This window comes from Ornithodoros turicata, chromosome 6, assembly GCF_037126465.1.
Source record: "Ornithodoros turicata isolate Travis chromosome 6, ASM3712646v1, whole genome shotgun sequence".
Taxonomy (NCBI): domain Eukaryota; kingdom Metazoa; phylum Arthropoda; class Arachnida; order Ixodida; family Argasidae; genus Ornithodoros; species Ornithodoros turicata.
Genome location: NC_088206.1, coordinates 16,039,724 through 16,058,567, shown reverse-complemented (window position 1 = coordinate 16,058,567; position 18,844 = coordinate 16,039,724). Strand labels below are relative to the sequence as shown.

Genomic DNA, 18,844 nt, shown 5'->3' with positions numbered 1-18,844 from the left:
CCTAGAGTCCCACAATCCTCCGGCGAGTACGTCACCAGTTAGAATTTTATATCACTTTAGGTGAAACACCCTGTATATACATATATAAAATCTTTTGCATTCCAGATGTCTTTTTGGTATACATTCATGTTAAAAGCCACAAATGAAGATTAGGACTTGTGTTCTGTGTCATCCTCGTGTATTTATGTGCATGTTCTACGTATAGTTTCATTGCCCAACCTAAACCTGACGAGCCCCAGAGATCTGCCGTCCGCCGGCCCCTCTGGGGAAGGCCCATGGGGCGGCTGGATCTCTCGCCTCCCTCTCGAGAACAGCGAGAATCAGCGTAGAAAGTTGGGTTAGGAGGAGACATAGGAGGAGACGAAGAGCAAAAACACAACACAACGGTAACACACATCACTCTTAAAAACGAACTTCCCCACATAGCACGCTCCTAGCCAACCACCATCCCGAATGACAACGTTCTCGCCCCTGATTTGTTGAAAACTGGAGGAGGAGCCTATTTTGTGCCGTGCATAATGGGCACAAAATAGGCTCCGCCTCCCGTTTTCAACAAATCTAGGGCGAGAACGTTGTCATTCGGGATGATGGTTGGCTAGGAGCGTGCTATGTGGTGAAGTTCATTTTTAAGAGTGCAGGTCCAAAGAAGGTCCAAACTACACGGAACGGAACGGAACTTCGTCACGTTGCACGTTTCCTGCGAGCCACCATTCCGAGCGATACCATTCTGTTTCCCGATTCGTTGAAAATGGGAGGAGGCGCCTTATCGTGGACACACGTCCAATAGGCGCCTCCTCCTGTTTTCGGAAAGTCATCATTCGGAACTTCACCACATAGCACGCTCCTAGCCAACCATCATCCCGAGCGACAATGTTCTCTCCCTTCATCCGATGAAAACAGGTGGCGTACGCCATTTTTGTGGCAATTATGAACTGCATAATGCCACAGAAATGGTGTACGCCCCCCTGTTTTCATCAAATCAAGGGAGAGAACGATGTCATTCGGGATGACGCACTCTCAGAACAGAACTTTACCGCACACTCTTAAAAAGGAACTTCACCACATAGCACGCTCCTAGCCAACCATCATCCGAAATGATATTGTAATCTGCCCTGATTTGTTGAAAACGGGAGGCGTACGCCTTTTTTGTGACACTTTTGTTGTTCATAATTGTCACAAAAAAAGGCGTACACCCCCTGTTTTCAACAAATCAGGGTAGATAACGGTTTCATTCGAGATGATGGTTGGCTAGGAGCGTGCTATGCGGTGAAGTTCCTTTTTAAGAGTGCATAGCACGTTGTCCGCCAACCATTGCCATGAATGATAGGGTTAACGCTTCTGATTCGCCTTTTTGCAACAATTTGGATATATGATAATTGATACAAAGGGGCGTACGCCCCTCTTTCTTCAAATCCGAAGCAATACGGGTAACCCAGGGGCGGATTTAAGGGTCTGTCCTGGGGGGTGGGGGGTGGGGGTCTTAAGGAAATTTCGTGCTTTGCGGCGCAGCATCGTCCAGGAGATAGGGTTTTTACATATGGAACACGACCAAAAGGGGGGGGGGAGGTCGCCCCTCCTTAAATCCGCCCCTGGGGTAACCCTATCATTCATGGCAATGGTTGGCGCACAACGTGCTATACGGTGAAGTTCTGTTCTGAGAGTGTGGTTGCCTAGGAGCGTGCTATGCGGTGAAGCTCTGTTTTTAGAGTGTAGGAGGGTGCTATGTGGTGAAGTCCTGTTTTAACAGTGCAGGTCAAGAGAAGACCTAGAATTTATTGTATTTATTTTTTTTTTTGGGGGGGGGTTGTCATGAGGAGTGCTACAAAAATCTCGGAGTCTTGAGGTGGTAACTCGATATACAAGCCGCGTACTCTGTCTTTATTTCTATGTAAAATGAGCTGCAGGAGTCAGCGTTCGAGAAATCTGTTGTCATCGAGTATCTGTCGCATTTTGGCCACTCTAGCAAAGTGCCCCATGTTCCGGTGCTTGGCGTTGCAGTCGGAGGTGTTGAAGATCTCGTACTGAACGTCGAACGCTGCCCAGCCAATACGCCTGTGCGTGTGTTTACGCACTGAGGGAAGCACCTTCAGCATCTGTAATTGCAAAAACAAAAAATACAAAAAAGAAAACAACTTTAGACGTAGCCATTAACACTGTATACCAGCTTTACGTCTTGAGTCCCACACAGGGATTTCCCTACACCCCCCTTGCATTTTTGCAACCCCCCCCCACCCCCTGAAATTTCTCAGGTGACCCCACACGGCTCGGCCACCAACACGTTCTGAGTCCGGCGCAGCGAATTACATCCTGTACTGTCAAACTTGGGCTGTAGGACCACAGTCATGCAGATGATCGTACCATGCATTTGACCAAAATTATTTGAAAGTGACTGTTCAATGCATATATTGCGCGCATACACGAGCAAAAATGTGTACGGGCACGCAAACTCAATGTGGATCATCAAGAACCATTTGCGATTTGATTACGCATCTTAATGTTGAAATGCCGTTCATAATGAATCTGTATTCTAATGTACTGCGTTCTAACTTCTAACGTAATAACATGTACAAATAAAACGGGAAAGCTGTACAGAGATGTCACCATTGTGCCACGATCCCGCATGCCGCGATTGCGATTTGTGCCATTCCGCACACCGCAGAAAGTGCTAAAATTTCATCCGCGCATTAAAATATCCGCTTCCATCCGCGGATGGTGCAGGGCTCTAAAGTGCGCAATAAAGTGCACAATAAAGTGCACAATGCTCGCGGACGTCTGCACGGTTACATCCCATTTCGCCTATTCCCATTTCGCCTAATCCGGAAAAGAGGCAGGAGGGGTGACAGGCGTTAGGCGAAATGAGACTGCCGTGCAATCTCATAAGGCGAAACGGGACTGTAGGCAAGTGGGCGTTACTTACAGGCCCCGCCCCGATGGTGACGTCTGCAAGAAATGTATGTAAATGTCATCCGACAGCCTCACCTCGTCCGAAACAAGGACCCTTTACATTTGCAAATGAAGGTGTGTGCGATGGGGAGCGGACAATTCCTCAACGGGCATTTGATCACCTATTTTACGACGAGCCCATCCTGACAGTTTCATAATTTATCTTCATCTTTTCCACTGTGCGAAACAGTGAATTATAATAAGATAATAAGCGTTGTATTTTTCAGATCAATTTTATTTTTCGAACCTTTTAGAACCGAATGCATTATCCGACAGCTGATTAAAAAAAAAAAAAACACTTTCCCTCTTCTCTTGGTGGAGGTAATGACTTACATAACGTAAAATATGGCCATCTCAGATGCTGTCAGTGGTTTTGGCCATTTATAGCCGTGGCCACAGCTCGCTTATCTTTGTTGTTCGGAATTATACTGAACACAAACTTGTAGTCGGTATTTGTACGGTAGTCCATTTCAAGAAACAAGGAAACAAGGAGGTGGGGGGGGGGGGGAACCTTCCAGTGCTCGTTATCCAGGGTGTTTGCTCTAAGGTGTCCAGAAATTATATTTAAAGCGAGCGATAAACGAAAAGCAAGTGGTACCTTTCTGCTACTTGAGTAAGAAACAGGTACTGCTTCACTAGTAGCACATGTTTCTTAGTCATGTATCTGAAAAGTAGCGCTCGTTCCTCTTTTATCGCTCGCTTTAAATAAAATTTCTGGACACGTTAGAGCAAACACCCTGTCTGTACAGGGAATATTAGAAGGAATAACACCACATCACGTACACAAAGCAGGACCGCTCCCTGACACATATGGAGTACAAAAAGGCCATTCCGACGAATTATTTGAAATATTGTTCGAATTATTTTACTATTAAGGAGCTACAGTAATACGCGAGGTTGAAAACATGACGCAGAAATTTGATGTTTCCCGGGTCCCACCAGTCAACCACCCCTCCTCCTCCTCAAACCACAGCAAGGTATGTTCCCCTGTGACAAACTACCACTCTATTATACTGTGCCACCAAACACAACACCTAACTTGAAAAAAAAAAAAAAAAAGAAGAAGAAGAAGAGACAGGCACATCTAAAACTTGGTGAGCATTTGTGCGCCTTGAGCGTTCGCAGAGTGAGCAAATGTCCTGGATCCGTTCGCGATACCACTAATAATAAAATGAATAGGTTATTGTCGAGTATAAACGTTTTCGTTGATTTATGAGTTCGCAATAAAGTTGTTGTTGTTTGATTTATCAGTGGCTGGATATGGACGGACGGACGGACGAATGAATGTTTAACGTAAAAAAGGGATAGGTCCCCCACAGAAACGGAAATATATCAGCTACTACTATGCAAGATCACTAGCGTTGACACATGCAAGTCTTTCGTGCGGCTCAGAGAATTTGAAAAAAGAGAAAAAAGGGGGGAGAGCAGATTTTTGCTAAGTCGAAAGAAAAGAAAGTTACGCAGTGTTGTACGTAACGCCGTTATAATAATCGATACTTTATTTCGCTACCGGAGTGCAGATCGATATATTTTGCTTCACAAAATATATATGCTTGAATAAAACCAACAAGGTTGTAAAGACAGAGTGTGTGGGGTCGGTTGGTACATATCCTTGAGCAAGGCGACAAAGAAAGTTCCGTCGTCGTTGTCTGTGTCCCTTTCTTTTGTCGCCTTGCTCAAGGAAGGTCGTAAAGTTTCGCGAAGATGCGAAAGTGATGTTTGGCAGCATGACAGGAGACCTTCTTTCCTCACGTGACACGGATCAGTAGGCGGAGTGGGACTGTCTGCAGCATACATTAGGCCAAATGGCCTAATGTATGCTGCCCGTAGGCGGTGTTGGTTAAAGGCGGAGAGGGTAAAGTTTGGAGAGGTCACGTGGCGAAATGTCTGTCCAATCACAGGGCATCAATAAGGGGGTGTCAGTAGACCTGTATGCTTCTCAGCATGGGTCCATACAAGAAACCACGTGCGTCCCACATTGTGATGGTACCCCCGTTATTTGGGAAGTCACTCGTGGACAATAGGGGATAGGTGGAAGCTCTTAAAACAGAACTTCACGGTGAAGGCTAACCATCTGTGGAAAGCGCGGAGCGTACGCCCCCTTTTTAAAGAAAATTAACATAACTGCATACATTCGCAAAAATTCGTGCTTTTCCCCTGCCTCTCCTCTGTCGACACCTAGCCCGATAAAGTCGCTCGTGCGAATACGGTTTCACGCACTCTTTAACTGACTTGATGAAAACAGGGGACGTACGCCATTTTTGTGGCAATTATGAACTTCATAATGGCACACAAATGGCGTATGTCCCCCGTTTTCAGCAACGATGTCACTCCGCTAGGAGCGTGCTATGTAGTGAAGTTCATTTTTAAGAGTGCACTAACTCCCAAAGACAATAAGTCCAGGGAATGAATCACTCTTTGAAATAAAACTTTAATATACACAAGCTCTCGTGCAGAACCTGCACTTCATCAGGTGAAAATCTGATCTGAAGATCTGATGAAGGTGGTATCTTCACCTGATGACGGGGGTGCATGTTCTGCACGAAAGCTTGTGTATATTAAAGTTTTATTTCAAAGAGTGCTTCATTCCCTGGACTTATTGTGTTCCCACTACTACCAGACTGGACTGTGTATTTTTTCCTTCATCGCCCAACTCCCAAAGACAAAAGCTGCCCATAGTTCTGCACCTTGGCGTCGATAGATTGGACGCTTTCGTAGCTGTTCAGTTTCCGAGCGTCATAGTTGGTGTTGACGAGTGCTTCGTCCGTGAACTGTTCCTGCATTGCGTCGTCTACGCAGTAGGCTAGCAGGCTGTCCAAGTGCACGTGCACGCAGGGTTGCTTGTAAGGGGCTGTCTCGTGAACCTCGTTCCGCATGATGTAACGGACGTACGCCATCGTGAAAGACAAGGCCGTCTCGAACGAGGGCGTCGCCAGGCCGTTCTCAAGAAACTTCATCGAGCTTTTCTGCACAGGACCGAGGGAGAGCCCGTGAGCAAAAATGTAATCATGAGATACACTCTCAGAACAGAACTTCACCGCATAGCCCGTCGTGCTCCAGCCACTGCCACGAATGATTGGGTTATCGCTTCTGATTTGAAGAGAGAGAGAGAGATGGGCGTACGCCTTTTTGTATCAATTCTTATATAACCAAATTGTACAAAAAGGCGTACACCCCCTCGCTCTTCGAATCAGAAGTGGTAGCTCTATCATTCGTGGCGACGGTGGGGGGACAACGTGCTATGCGGTGAAGTTCTGTTCTGAGAGTGTAAGGGTGGCCAGGCTGCGTTCACACGGAGACACTTCGCTACTGAACGTATGCCTGCAGAGTAAATGCCTATTCAGTTGCCTACTGCGAGGAAGACATACCAGCACAGGCCTGGTTTTATCTACATAATATCGCCCTGTCCAGGAGCTGGTCGGGACAGACACACATTGATGCTGCCTGTCTATGTCCGCGTTGTGCGTGATCAAGACGAAGATTCCAATCCTGAGGAAGAAAAGAGAACAGTAATATGTTACAGTGCTACTATATACACGACCGTCATCAATCACGTACTCCATGCGCTTGAGGACATCCGTGAGCCTGGCCGCCATGTCGGAATCCGCCTCTAGATTGTGGTAGTCTTCTCTAACGTGGGCTCCGAAGAACGTCATGGGATTCGAGCCCATGTCGGCTAACGTTGTCACCAGAGTCTGCAGATACATGATCACAAAGCTCTTACGTCAACAGCTTTATTGTCCTCCCTGCAATCTTGCCACGATCCTCTCTCCGCTTACAACAAGCGATGTTCTATCTGGGGGCGTACAAAACAACTGAAGAGCTGTTTTCATGCCATCGTTCTGAAATGAACGGACTCCGGAGAACGATTGGGGACAAATTTGGTGGCCGATTTGTTCCGGAGGCTGAGGCACCATGAACTCTCTTTGGTTTTCGAGGGGCACTCTACCGCAGTGTCTTCCCTTGGCGTTCCCTCCACACTATACAGGGTGTCACTTGACAAATTGATTTGATTTGATTTTGAAATTGATTTTGTTTTCCTGTTCTACGATATACAGAGAGTCTCAGTTAAATCCCCGGGCTAAATAATTCGCGAACCAGTGCACAAATCGAAGAACGTTTCTTTACACGTGCCTGTCCGTGCACACCGTGTGAAGGAGTGAGTGAAGTTTTTCGATTGGTGCACCGGTTCACAAATTATTTAGCACGGGGATTTAACTGAGACACCCGGTATAGGACGCGCTGAGTCACCTTCCAGCTGCCCTTGCGTGTTCAGAGTGAGCTTGAAACAGAGCGGACCAGGGTGTCGGAGCGAACCGAAAACCGGAACCGAAAACCGAAAAAAAAAACGCTATTTTGGAGAGAACCGGAACGGAATCGAAACCGTATACGTTTTTTTTTCGCTCAGGAGGGAAACCGAAAAACATATTTAACGGTTTTCGGTCCAAGAAAAAACTTCGCCGGTTTGGACTACGAATAGGCGAATGAAACAGACGTCGTGTGCACTGAAGTCATGTCAGGGATACTATACGAAGGTTACGGTTACGGTGGAATGTATGTCGGTATACTATGACCCTTAGGCTCCCTTTGTAATGGTTTGTCGTTCGCGCACGCACACAGGGGGGGGGGGATATGTTTAATGATAACAAACAAACAAACAAACAAACAAACAAAGAAGAGGAACGAGGGAAAGGTCAGCCAAAGAAAAAAAAGAATCAGAGAGAGAGTACCCAGGCGGGCATAGTCCGGTTCACAGGGCGACCAGTAGGTCGGTTGCAGCGAGGTACCGGAGGAGTAGTCTGGTGACTACGCACTGTCGGGCGCGCTGCACGGGGCCGAGTAAGGTCCGCAGCGTGAGGTGCAGGCAGAGGTGTGTGAGCTGTTGCTCAAGTGCGGCTCTGGCTGATGAGTAAAGGCGGCAGTGCAGGAGGAGGTGGGTAGTGTCCGCCACCACACCACATTTCGTGCATAGTGGAGAACCTATGTTGCCCATGAGGAACTGGCGCGATGGGGTCTTAGCGACGTTGAGTCGTAAGCGGTGAGGGAGTGAGCTCTCCCTTCGAGTGAGGCTCAGTGGGATGGTGAGCTCCATCTTGGGATCGATGGAATGAAGGAAAGTGCGGGCTGGGACGGCGCTCTCAGTGAAGAGGCGAGTGTGCTGGGCGCACATGCGGCGTATGTGGAGTCGGCATGACGAGGGTGATAGCGGGACCGATAACAATGGTGCAGAGGTGTGGGCATGCTTCGCAGCGGCGTCGGCGGATGTGTTGCTGGGGAGGCCTGTGTGACCGGGGACCCACTGAAGCCAAACGCTGTGGCCCACGCGGGCGAGACGGCTGAGGCACTGAACGATGAGCGCGCCAATGTCCTGAACAAGGGGGATCGAGAATGATGACAGCACTTCTAGCGCCGCCTTGCTGTCTGTGAAGATGGTCCATGGTGCGGGAACGGATGCCGAGATGAACTTCAGGGCTTCATAAATGGCGATCATTTCGGTTTCGGTGGATGAAGTCTCGTACGGGACTTTAAACCCATGGCTGCAGTGGGCGTGAGGCACGTAGAAGGCTGCTGCCGACCCGCCTGGTATCACCGAGCCATCGGTGTATATGGGTACTCGTTGGTCATGAAGCGAGTAAATGTGCTCCAACGCACGCTGCCGCGCGACCCCCGTGGGTGTGTCATGCTTGCAAGGGAGGCCGGGGATGCGTGTTATCGTTGTGGGTCGGTCGAAGGTCCACATAGGGGGTGCGAACGACCCCGCCGGTGCAGGCGGAAGGTGCCCGTTGAGTCTGCGAATGGCGTCGCCGAAGGCAGAGTCCGGGTACTTCTGCGGTATCGTTCGCAGATGATGCAGGGGGTGCCGTGTGATGAAGCGCGCGTAGGTTCGGAGGGTCTCCTTGTCGCGGAGGATGGGGGCCGGGGGTTCTCCCACCTCTGCAAGGACCGAGAAGGTTTCGGACGTCCTTGGGACGCAGAGACAGATACGGAGGCGGAGTTCCCTCTCTCTGGTACGGCCAAGACCGTGAAGGACCGGGAGGCTGTAGCGGAGAGCGCCCAGCGTGAGCGAGTTGTGCACATGGCGGAGGTCAGCGTACGACGGGCCCCAGGAGGCGCCGGAGATGCGGCGCAGCACATTTGCAAGGCTGTTGGCTTTGGAAGACAGGCTTAGAGGTACATGTGACTCTCTAACAATGTGCCGTAGTGTTCGTTTTAGTTTGATCCCCCAAAACTCTCCTCCACTAAACAGCGACCCAAGGGGGCTACATAACGGCTTCTCTATCGGTAATGTCGCGCAACGCGTCCCTTGTTTGAGAGCAGCTAAGTTGAATACATTTACGTATACGTGAGGGCAAGCCCGTGCGAAGTGGCAACTCTTTTGTGGACAGGATACGAAGAAAATGAAACGGAGCCGTCGAGCGCGTTTGTGAGTGAAGGTGTTCCTCGATTTGCGTCGTACTCGTGCGGTGGTGCTTGCTGGCTAGACGGTAGCAACAGACATTGGGATGGGACGCGATCGCACCGACCCAGCAAGAAAGTACTTTACGGATGACATCACGACAAACAAGTCCGTGTGCAGCATGCGCTTCAAGAAAGGAGAAAGCCTATTTGAACAGACAGTAACCTACAGGAACCATGGAGCTACCAATTTCACAGCTGTCTATTAATATTAAATACCGTGTTTGCGGAATAAACGGGTTTACATATTGTGACATTGATTTTTTTTTCTGGGGATGAATATTCCCAGCAGAAGCGGAAGCGGTTAAAACCGGTATGAACCGTTATTTTTTTGCTCCGGAGCAGAACCGGTACCGGATCGTTTATGATATAACCGGAACGAAAAACGTTTCGGCTCGACACCCTGGAGCGGACGGCTGTGGCGGCATTGTTATTGAGCCTGTGGGTTGCATGGTTAGGTTAGGGAAGTTTGTCAACTTGTGCAACCCACACACTTCCGTGACAGAAGCAATAAGAGAGGGCCCCTGGAAGCTTACTTTGTATCTAGGGTTACCCGAAGACGGAGCGATTATATAGCAGTTCGCTTCTTGAGAATTAACTCAACTGCATCAAATAAGTGTACATATACCGACATACCTTAAACCAGATCACTAACGCTTCGTCGTCAACCAACTGCTGTACGGTGACATCCCAGCCGAGGGACCCGTACGTCAGGATTCCATACTCCTCAAAATGCTTGCGGACCATATTCAAAAAGCTCGCATCATTTCCGTCACCTTCCCATGAGCGGCTTCGTAACTTCTGAATGGACTTCGGTGCTACACTTATGCCGAAACGAAGATCTCCGGCGTCTCTCTGCTGGCGCACCACCTGTTAAGAAGTGACTGCAGCTGCATCTCTGCTATACGTACTGGCATGTATTTCTGGCACCGGGTGTCTCAGTTAAATCCCCGGGCTAAGTAATTCGCGAACCGGTGCACCAATCGCATAACTTTCTTTTTTACAAGTATCTGTCCAATAGCGCCTACGAGATGCGCACCGCGTGAATGAGCGGGAGGCGCTCATTATTAAAATAAAAATGCAAATGAGTTTCGTAAAAAAGCGTAACTTCTGAAGCAGGGCGCTGTCGGCATTAAAATGGGTACTACCCCTTTTGAGACCTTCAATGGACACCTTTTAGAGAAAAATCTGCCACCGAAGCGGGTCATTTGTTGCAGTAATTAATTGGTTTCGGTTTACGTATTTTTGTCGCGGCTGGTCGCGGCGCAGCGCAAAAGGACGCTCTTTCACTCCCTTATCCATCAATAAATTACGTCCTTACATTAATGAATTAGACCAATGAATTACACCAATGAAATACGCCCTTTTACGCTTCGCCGCGACCAGCCGCGACAAAAATACGTAAACCGAAACCAATTACTGCAACAAATGACCCGCTTCGGTGGCAGATGTTTCTCTAAAAGGTGTCCACTGAAGGTCCCAAAAGGGGTAGTACCCATTTTAATGCCGACAGCGCCCTGCTTTAGAAGATACGCTTTTTGACGACTCATTTGCATTTTTATTTTAATAATGAGCGCCTCCCACTCATTCACACGGTGTGCAGCTTGTAGGTGGTATCGGACAGATACTTGTAAAAAAGAAAGTTCGTGGATTGGTGCACCCGTTCGCGAATTATTTAGCCCGGGGGTTTAACTGAAACACCCGGTATACTAATTATACATTTTCTGCAATTCTTTTGAACTTGTTACATTTATTTTTTAAATTATTGCTCTCGTGTCTGATGAGCTGATGACTGAAGTGAGCGCTAGACCGAATTGCCACTGAGCATAAAAACATGTAGAGTTGCGTCATTTCCTTCTTTCGGCGAACCATTGAGTTGACGTTCCAATTTCGACAGATGAAAGAACTGTGCGAACGCGAATCTGCTACCCGCAACTAGAGTCACTAAATAGGGGTACAGAGTATCGCATTCGTTTTCCGCGCCAGAGCCACTGTTCGACGTCCGCGATTGGGCAAATCCCGTCACGTGGTTTCTCCTTCCAAGAACGCGCCGTCCATGTTGAGTCCCCTCCATCCGAAACTGGTTTCCTGGGTTGCGAGCTGGCTCAACTGCGCGTTGTGCTCCAGCGGAGAAGGGGGAAATTTGCGTCCCGTTGCTAGGCGACGCAGCCGCGCCGGAGATGGCGGGATCGCTCGCCGGTGTGGCTCAGTGTCGCTGCTCCGCTCCCTATTTAGTGACTCTACCCGCAACCGACTCGTGAGTACACTTTCATCATCACCATCATACCTTTATTTCCATTTATACGTAGCATAACTGGCGGAGGGCGGTCAAAAAGCAGCTTACGCTGCTTGACCAAGGCAACCCCCTCTTACATTTGGAGTCTGCGGCCAGCACACGATAACAAAACCATTATACACGAACAGTAAAAAAACATGAAGGCGTATACAAACACTTAAAACATACAAAGGTATCAAGGCCAATAAACTCAACACCACTCAATGTAAGAAAAGAGAAAGGAAAATGTACTGGTAATATTGCAAAGTTAGTGACTGCAATGTATAAGGAAACATACCGTAATACTGTTCCGGTGTCATAAAAACGAGCTACGAAGTTCGCCAGGTGTCATTCGATATACATCAATATTTTGTGAGATAAACCTATTTAATGTAATTGTGATCCTTTATGTTAATGACTGCTTATGGTAGTTAATTCTACAAAAAGGTACCTGCCATGAGCTATTCTGTCTTGAGCATCGTGCGACATTTTTTTTTTTTGTAAATTGCATAACATAAGCCACGTAATATTATTCTGGCGCGTTGCTGTAATGTGCACTTTAGTTAATCCAAATAATCGAACATTTTAATAACCCTCATTATGCGAAACACTTTGAAATACGCACCTTCTTGAATGTCTCGTAAGCCAGTTTGCCAGTGACGGAGGCGAAGCTGTTGCGGGTCGCCATCACGTCCGTGTAGATGAGAAAGTCGCACAGTTTGTCGTGGACAGGGTACATTGCAGGGTCCGAGGCTTCACGACCCACCGTGCACAGCAGATAGCCGTAACCCGTCGTCGGTCCTGACATTCAGTCACATGATGGAGGTCAGAACGGTCAGGACGGTAAATGAGATATGTTTCACCTCCGTACGTCGGTGGGGGAAAAGGGGAGGGAAGAACAATTTTCTTGTGGCTTATTGAATGCTCTGCAAGACGCGCTTAAACTTGTAGCAAAGACACAAAGTGATGATAGATGGGGTAACATCGCTAACCATCCTGGCGGCTATACCGTGGTACAGGGTGCATAACAATGAACGCACGTCGTGGTACATCATAATGAAGGCTGCTGAGGGATGCTCGCATGGTTTCTGTGGTGGGTTATTCTGTGGGACAACCCGTATCCCAGAGCAAGAAGGACTGCAAACATATCCCTCCTTCCCCTCCACTTGGTGCGCCTATATATAGGCGCCACCACTGAGCAAGCTGACCGCACTTCCCCAAACATCCCCGTTTCAACGACTAACGTCGCGATTCACACGCGTTCCTTCTACACTGTAGCAAGGTAAATACCTGCACGTGTTGGCTCCAGTGATTGTCTCTGATCCCCCACCCCCTTAACACCCCCGCAAAAGCGCATACAACACCGCCAAAATGCTTTACGATACGAGTGCATGTTTTGTGAAAATATTTGGCAGTAGCCGGCTCGCACGGGTGTCACACGACCCCCTTCTGAAGTCCGAAGCCCCTAAGACGAAAATCTTGTGAAAATACCTGGCTGGCTCCCAGGAACCCGTTCCGTTACAGTACATGCTGTACATCGTGCCGGTGAAGCAAAGGTGTTCCGAGAACGCAATGTCTACAGGGATCATTCAATCATGCACGCAATCACCTATGCACCTCACTCCTCGCACAATCACCTCATGCACACGATCGAAGGGCATACTATTTCGAACGCGACATTAACAAATACTCGTGTTCTTCGCCGTACATTGGAGACAAGCGTTACGGCAGACACCGTGAATGTTGAATGTCGTTTTGTCATTGTGCTTCGTGGCAGTGACCGGTGGCTGATGTGTGCGATAGAAGGCATTCTCACGTGGGCCGGTGGTCGTCGTGGTTGTGGTGGTGGTAGTTGTCGTGGTGGTGGCGCTGCTCGTCGCAGGCGCCCTGCTGCTACTGCCTGCACAACGACCACAACGACGACAACGATCCTTACAAAATAGAAATAACTTTACAACGACTATGAAATGTGACCGATGTGAGCACGTACCGATGCTAGCCCACGGGATATTGGTCATCGTAGTCTCGATGCTGGGAAATGCAGTGCCGAATTCAGTGCTTGCTCGCTTGGTGGTTTCTTGTTTTCCTGTCATGTCGGTATCAACTGAGAGTAAAACTTTGAATATGAACTACTACCAGTCGTGCAACAACCAGAAGGGAGGGCGCGGACCCGGGACTCCGTCGACTCACACTCCTGACTTCAGGAAAGACTTCACGGTTTGCCCATCGCATATTCGTCACGTGCGGCCTACAGGGTTTCTACCATCGCTGAATGCAAAGTGGCTGAAGGGAAGTGAGACATGTCGAGAACGCAGGACTCGGACAACGTTACATTGGGCTCGACAAGACAATTCTGGTGGTGTGAATTGTCCTCGTTCGGCGTTCGCGTCATGTCTCAATTCGGCTCGATCCAACCACGCCAAGTGGCTGAAGGCTGTGTGTAACTTGACGGCATTGATTTGAAAAACGTCACGATGATGCGTCTCTGTGAAATCGCTTAATTCGTTTTCGAAACGTCCGTATTCACTAGTGTCGTAAACGTACAGTGACATTTCGTCAGAGTCCCCAATGTGGTGTTGGTAAGTCTATGGACATACAGTAGATGGGTAGAAATCCAGCGAACCGGTAGAGATGTAGGAAGGGAGTTGCCTCAGGACAGAAGCCGCCGATATTTCGAACAGAGACTGTTCGAACAGAGACTGTTCTGCCCAGAAGAAGAACAGTCTCTGTTCGAAATATCGGCGGCTTCTGTCCTGAGGCAACTCCCTTCCTACGGACATACAGGTAACTCAAGTTACACTCAAGTTCTGTATGTGGCGCAAATGCAGGACTGTGCGGGTGCAAGTATACGTATTTAACCCGTGCTCATCTCGGGAACGAAGTGTCTTACCCATTGTGGCATCTTCTGTTGACGGCACCCTAACAGCAGTTGGGGTGGTGTTCCTCACCGGCTGAGTCACTGGCTTGGCCACTCGCTTGGTCGCTCGCCTGGTTACCGGCACGGTAACGCTCGTTGCGGCTGTGGCGTTCTCGTTGCCAACTGTTTCGACAGTGTCGTAAGCCGTCGTATAAACGTGGACAGCAGAGGGTTGGATGAAACCTCCCTGACTACCCGAACCAGATTCCGGTTCCTCGGTTTCAGTCATCTTTCCGCGGCGTCTGGAAGCTACGCAGTGAGGGCATGTCTGATGTACTAAAGCAGCGGCACTATCTAATCTACTACAACCCACTAAGGTATGCTGATTGCACAGTAGCGGCGTTCGATATAGGAACGCCCTGTACGCTTACCGTGAATTCACACCATCGACATACCCCAGAATATACTCCAAGTGTCACGAAAGCGCGAATGTTTGACGTCATGTCTTTCCGTGCACTGCTAACTATAGGTAACATCCTGCGGAGCAGTCACAAGGTAGCAGACGACATGAAACGACCACACGTAGCAGACGTAGCACGCTGCAGAACTCCCGCCCAGTGAGAAGCTTTTTGGTTTTTCTTTCACGAGGATACTCCGCAGGGACGTTTCTCGCATGAATACACGGTTAATCCCACATACTCGTAATACAGTCATAGTTCTGTCGGTCATCACACTCTCTCGGAAACTGGTTGACATAAGATTCGATCCGTGGTCCTCTGGTGGTCTGGTTAAGGTTGGCCGTTGTACTAACCATTTTGTATCATGTTGATCAGGGGCGCGGTCTTTTGAGAGTTTTTGTGGTGCCCATTCCACGTTGGAAGAGTTCAATCCTCAGGCGGGCGAAAACTTTTCGCCGACTGAGCCGCCTAGAGAGCGCGCTGTCCAGGCTCGCTTGAAGATCGCTCGTTATTTCTTACATATTTGGAGCTTCTGGTTTTCGAAATTTATTTTTACGGAAATTCGGCGGCTTTTTATCGGCAATTCTTTCAAAGATATTATATTCAGAGTGAAAAATAAATACACGAATTGGGGAGGATATACTATATGGTTCGGGAAAGAACGTCACCAGTCGGAGTATCTCGGAAGGCAGCAAAACGCAAAGGGAAAATCACGCAATTTGTTGACACTAAAAAAAAAAAAAAAAGAATACTAAATGACAATTTAGGAACGCGTAGAGGTTGTCCGAATTTGAATTCGGATTTGAATACCTTTATGTCCTAGGTCGTAGGTAGATGATGGTAGTAGCACATAGCACAATGCTATTACGAATAAGATGACCAGCGCAAGCGACAGGAGATGCAGTGCATAGGTGTCATTCCATCTGCGACAGCAAATACGACAGTGTGTAACAGCCGAAACAAGAGCTATACTAGAGTTATACTAGGCCACTGTGTCCAGGACACACAAATAAAAGCCTACAACCTCGAGAACTCTGTGTACAGAGGCGAGGCATTTTTGGCAGCACGACAGAACTTGTGGCACGCAAAACGCAACAGACTTCGGGGTGGGTTGCCATAGTCTGATAGCAGATTTCCTTCTTGAGAGAAGACATGAGAGAAGAGATGATGATGATGATGTTGGTTGGATGTTTTATGGCGCGCTGTCAACTGTCGACTATATAGTGCGGGAAAACAATGTTGGTTGAGAAACAGAGCGTTTACTTCAAAAGCGAATGATACGCGCGGTTCCGAGACCGCGAGTCCGGTGGTGGTGATGGCGATAGGGCTTGCCGTTGTCGGCCTCACGTATGTGGGCAACGTCACGACTGACGCCCTTGGGGAATGTGCGTCCTGGGCCGACTTCTAAGGGAACTGTGCCGACATATGTCTGAAAGCGTCTGAGGAAAACCCAGGAAAAACCCCAGACAGCACAGCCGGCACCGGGATTCGAACCCGGGTACCTCCCAGTCTCGACGTGACATGGCCAGCACGCTAACCACTGAGCCACGGGAGCTGGTGCGAGTCCGGTGAAAACAACGTCTGTATCCAGGTTGGGAGCGAACAGTGCGCTCTGCTCCGATTATCGCCAGTGGCAACGATAGGTAGGACGCGTCACCTTATATCTTATCACTGGCTATTGCAACTGTGTAGTTATATAGTTGAAAAAGTTACTTACTCAATCTTGCGATCTAAAATCGGAAGTTGAATCGAAAACAGTTTTAAATAAAAATGGAAACAGCCCGCGGTGTACTTACTTGCTTCTGCTGTATTAGGAACCCGAAAAAGGGAGACTACATAGAAATCGTCGTCGAAACGTTGCATTTTATCTATGACCGTGGCAGACCGTATCAGATTGCGATAGAACGTTTCTCTCCTTTTGCTATTCATACCGAGGTCGTGGCAGGAGAAGCAATGTCCACTCTAAATCTGCTAGCGATCTTAATTATTATGCTCAACTACGACTATGAGACTTACTGGCATCCAATAGAAATGCGAAAGTAGCTTATTTACATTCGAGCGCAATGCACTCTCAGAACAGAACGTCGCCACATGCACTTCGCAACCATTGCACAAGTTATTCATCCTCATTTGTTCGAAGCCTGGGGCGTACGCCTTTTAGTGAAAATTAACAAAACTGCATAAGTGTTACAGGACGATGGTTGACTATACACTGTTAAAACAGAACTTCACCACATAGCACGCTCCTAGCCAACCATCGTACCGAATGATATTCTGCGTCATGATTTGTTCAAAACAGGGGGGAGGCGCCTATCTGGGACAAGATAATCTGTCCCAGATAGGCGCCTCCTCCCATTTTCAACAAATCGATGCACAGAATGATATCATTCGGAATGATGGTTGGCTAGGAGCGTGCTATGTGGTGAAGTTCTGTTTTAACAGTGTAGAAGCCGGTCACGAATGATACCGTTATCATTGTTTAATTTGTGGAAAGTGCGGAGCGCAGACCTTTCTTTTTGTGACAATTAACATAACTGCATAATTGTCAGAAAAGGGCGTACGGCTCCCGTTCTAAACAAATCACGGGAACGAAAGATGTCATTCGGGATGATGGTTGGCTAGCTGCGTGCTATGCGCCGTAGCTCTGTACGCCTTTTTGTGTAAATTATCATATATCAAAATTTACACAAAAAGGCGTACGCCCCCTCTCTGTTCGAATCAGAATCGATAACCCTATATCAGTCGCGGCAATGGTTTGCGCAGAGCGTGCTATGCGGTGAAGTTCTGTTTTTAGTCCCGCGACCGATTGGTGTCCGCGATTACCGTTGTCTGTGGTAGATAACGATTTACTAAATGAAAAATGAAAAAAAAATGGAAAAGGCGCGCAACTTACGTTCCTCCAGCACCGAGTCACCTTGTTGAAGCAGAAACATATACATGTGGAGCACTTACAAACGTATGGAGCAGAAAGCCAACATGAGTATGTACCTACTCTCGTAAGACGATTCATCGAGTTCCTCTTCTGCGTGACACAGAAACACGATGACAGTCATAAATAAGGCCAACGGAACACGAATGCTGAGTGTTTACCTGGTGGCGAGTCCGACATAGCGTACCGGAACAAGTAGGGACGACTTTCAAATATCTGCCGTCGGCCAACAGCTGATGCGCACCGTTCTGAGGCTCGCGAAACTGCAGGTCCCGCACACTGAATGAATCACGGGAAGCGTCACGGTCGCTGTCACGTGCAGTACTGGCCCTTTCTTCATTTTGAACCAGAACGCGCTGAACCCTTTAAATCCCGAGTTATTTCCATAAAAGAAATACAAAAAAAATCTCCTTTTTTTTTTTGCTTTGCAAGTACGCTTCTGCACATTTTATTCTGGTTCTAACTAGTACTCCTTGCTTGGTTTGTCCATGTTCACAGAAGTCATTTTTAACACCCTCTTTTCTTTCTATCAAACTGTTAAGTGGCCACTAAAATGCACAATGACAAGTAATTCACCCCACAGAGCCATAATTATCGCAGAAATTGAATGTAAAGTACGCTGCAAAAAGCGACCGTGCGCAACGGTGATGGAGAGCAGTGCCAGCATGTGACCTTGCGCTGACGCTACACCGTCCGGGCTCGCTGATTGGTTCAGAGTATCGTCTGCTAGTCAGCTGTTCAGGACACTGAGAAAGCATTGTCCACAGGGAAACTCCCGCGGGAGAATGAAATCCTCCATTTCCAGGGAACCAGGTTTACCGACTACAAAAGAAGAAAGCCCTCACGCACAAAAAGAAAAAGACAGGCGCTGACCTCGACTGACCGCGCAGACGTTATGACGTCATACACTCTTAAAAATGAACTTC

General features: G+C 48.2%; 1 protein-coding gene and 1 long non-coding RNA gene across 2 annotated transcripts; both read right to left on the bottom strand.

The window, feature by feature from the left end:
- Window positions 1–1,857: 1,857 nt before the first annotated feature.
- On the bottom strand, window positions 1,858–16,729 carry LOC135397663 (uncharacterized). The gene is made up of 11 exons (XM_064629272.1): window positions 16,707–16,729; window positions 15,800–15,912; window positions 14,565–14,840; window positions 13,665–13,778; window positions 13,491–13,574; window positions 12,300–12,475; window positions 10,036–10,269; window positions 6,502–6,638; window positions 6,312–6,432; window positions 5,631–5,909; window positions 1,858–2,093 (listed from the first exon to the last, which is right to left on the bottom strand). The coding sequence occupies exons 3-11, from the start codon at window positions 14,818–14,820 to the stop codon at window positions 1,908–1,910; spliced, it is 1,587 nt and encodes a 528-aa protein (XP_064485342.1). The 5' UTR covers window positions 14,821–14,840; window positions 15,800–15,912; window positions 16,707–16,729; the 3' UTR covers window positions 1,858–1,907.
- Window positions 16,730–17,489: 760 nt separating this feature from the next.
- On the bottom strand, window positions 17,490–18,224 carry LOC135397662 (uncharacterized). Its single transcript, XR_010423688.1, has 3 exons — window positions 18,080–18,224; window positions 17,982–18,011; window positions 17,490–17,903 (listed from the first exon to the last, which is right to left on the bottom strand). It is a non-coding gene; the product is annotated as an uncharacterized LOC135397662 (long non-coding RNA).
- Window positions 18,225–18,844: the final 620 nt, after the last annotated feature.

Bases quoted from the DNA above. Each gene is read 5' to 3' on its own strand.
- LOC135397663 (XM_064629272.1), bottom strand. From the start codon at position 14,820: ATGACTGAAACCGAGGAACCGGAATCTGGTTCGGGTAGTCAGGGAGGT. The intron at 10,270-12,299 runs GTGCGTATTTCA...ACTTCTTAACAG, and splicing joins CTTACGAGACATTCAAGAAG to GTGGTGCGCCAGCAGAGAGA. The intron at 6,433-6,501 runs GTACGTGATTGA...TTTCTTCCTCAG, and splicing joins GATGTCCTCAAGCGCATGGA to GATTGGAATCTTCGTCTTGA.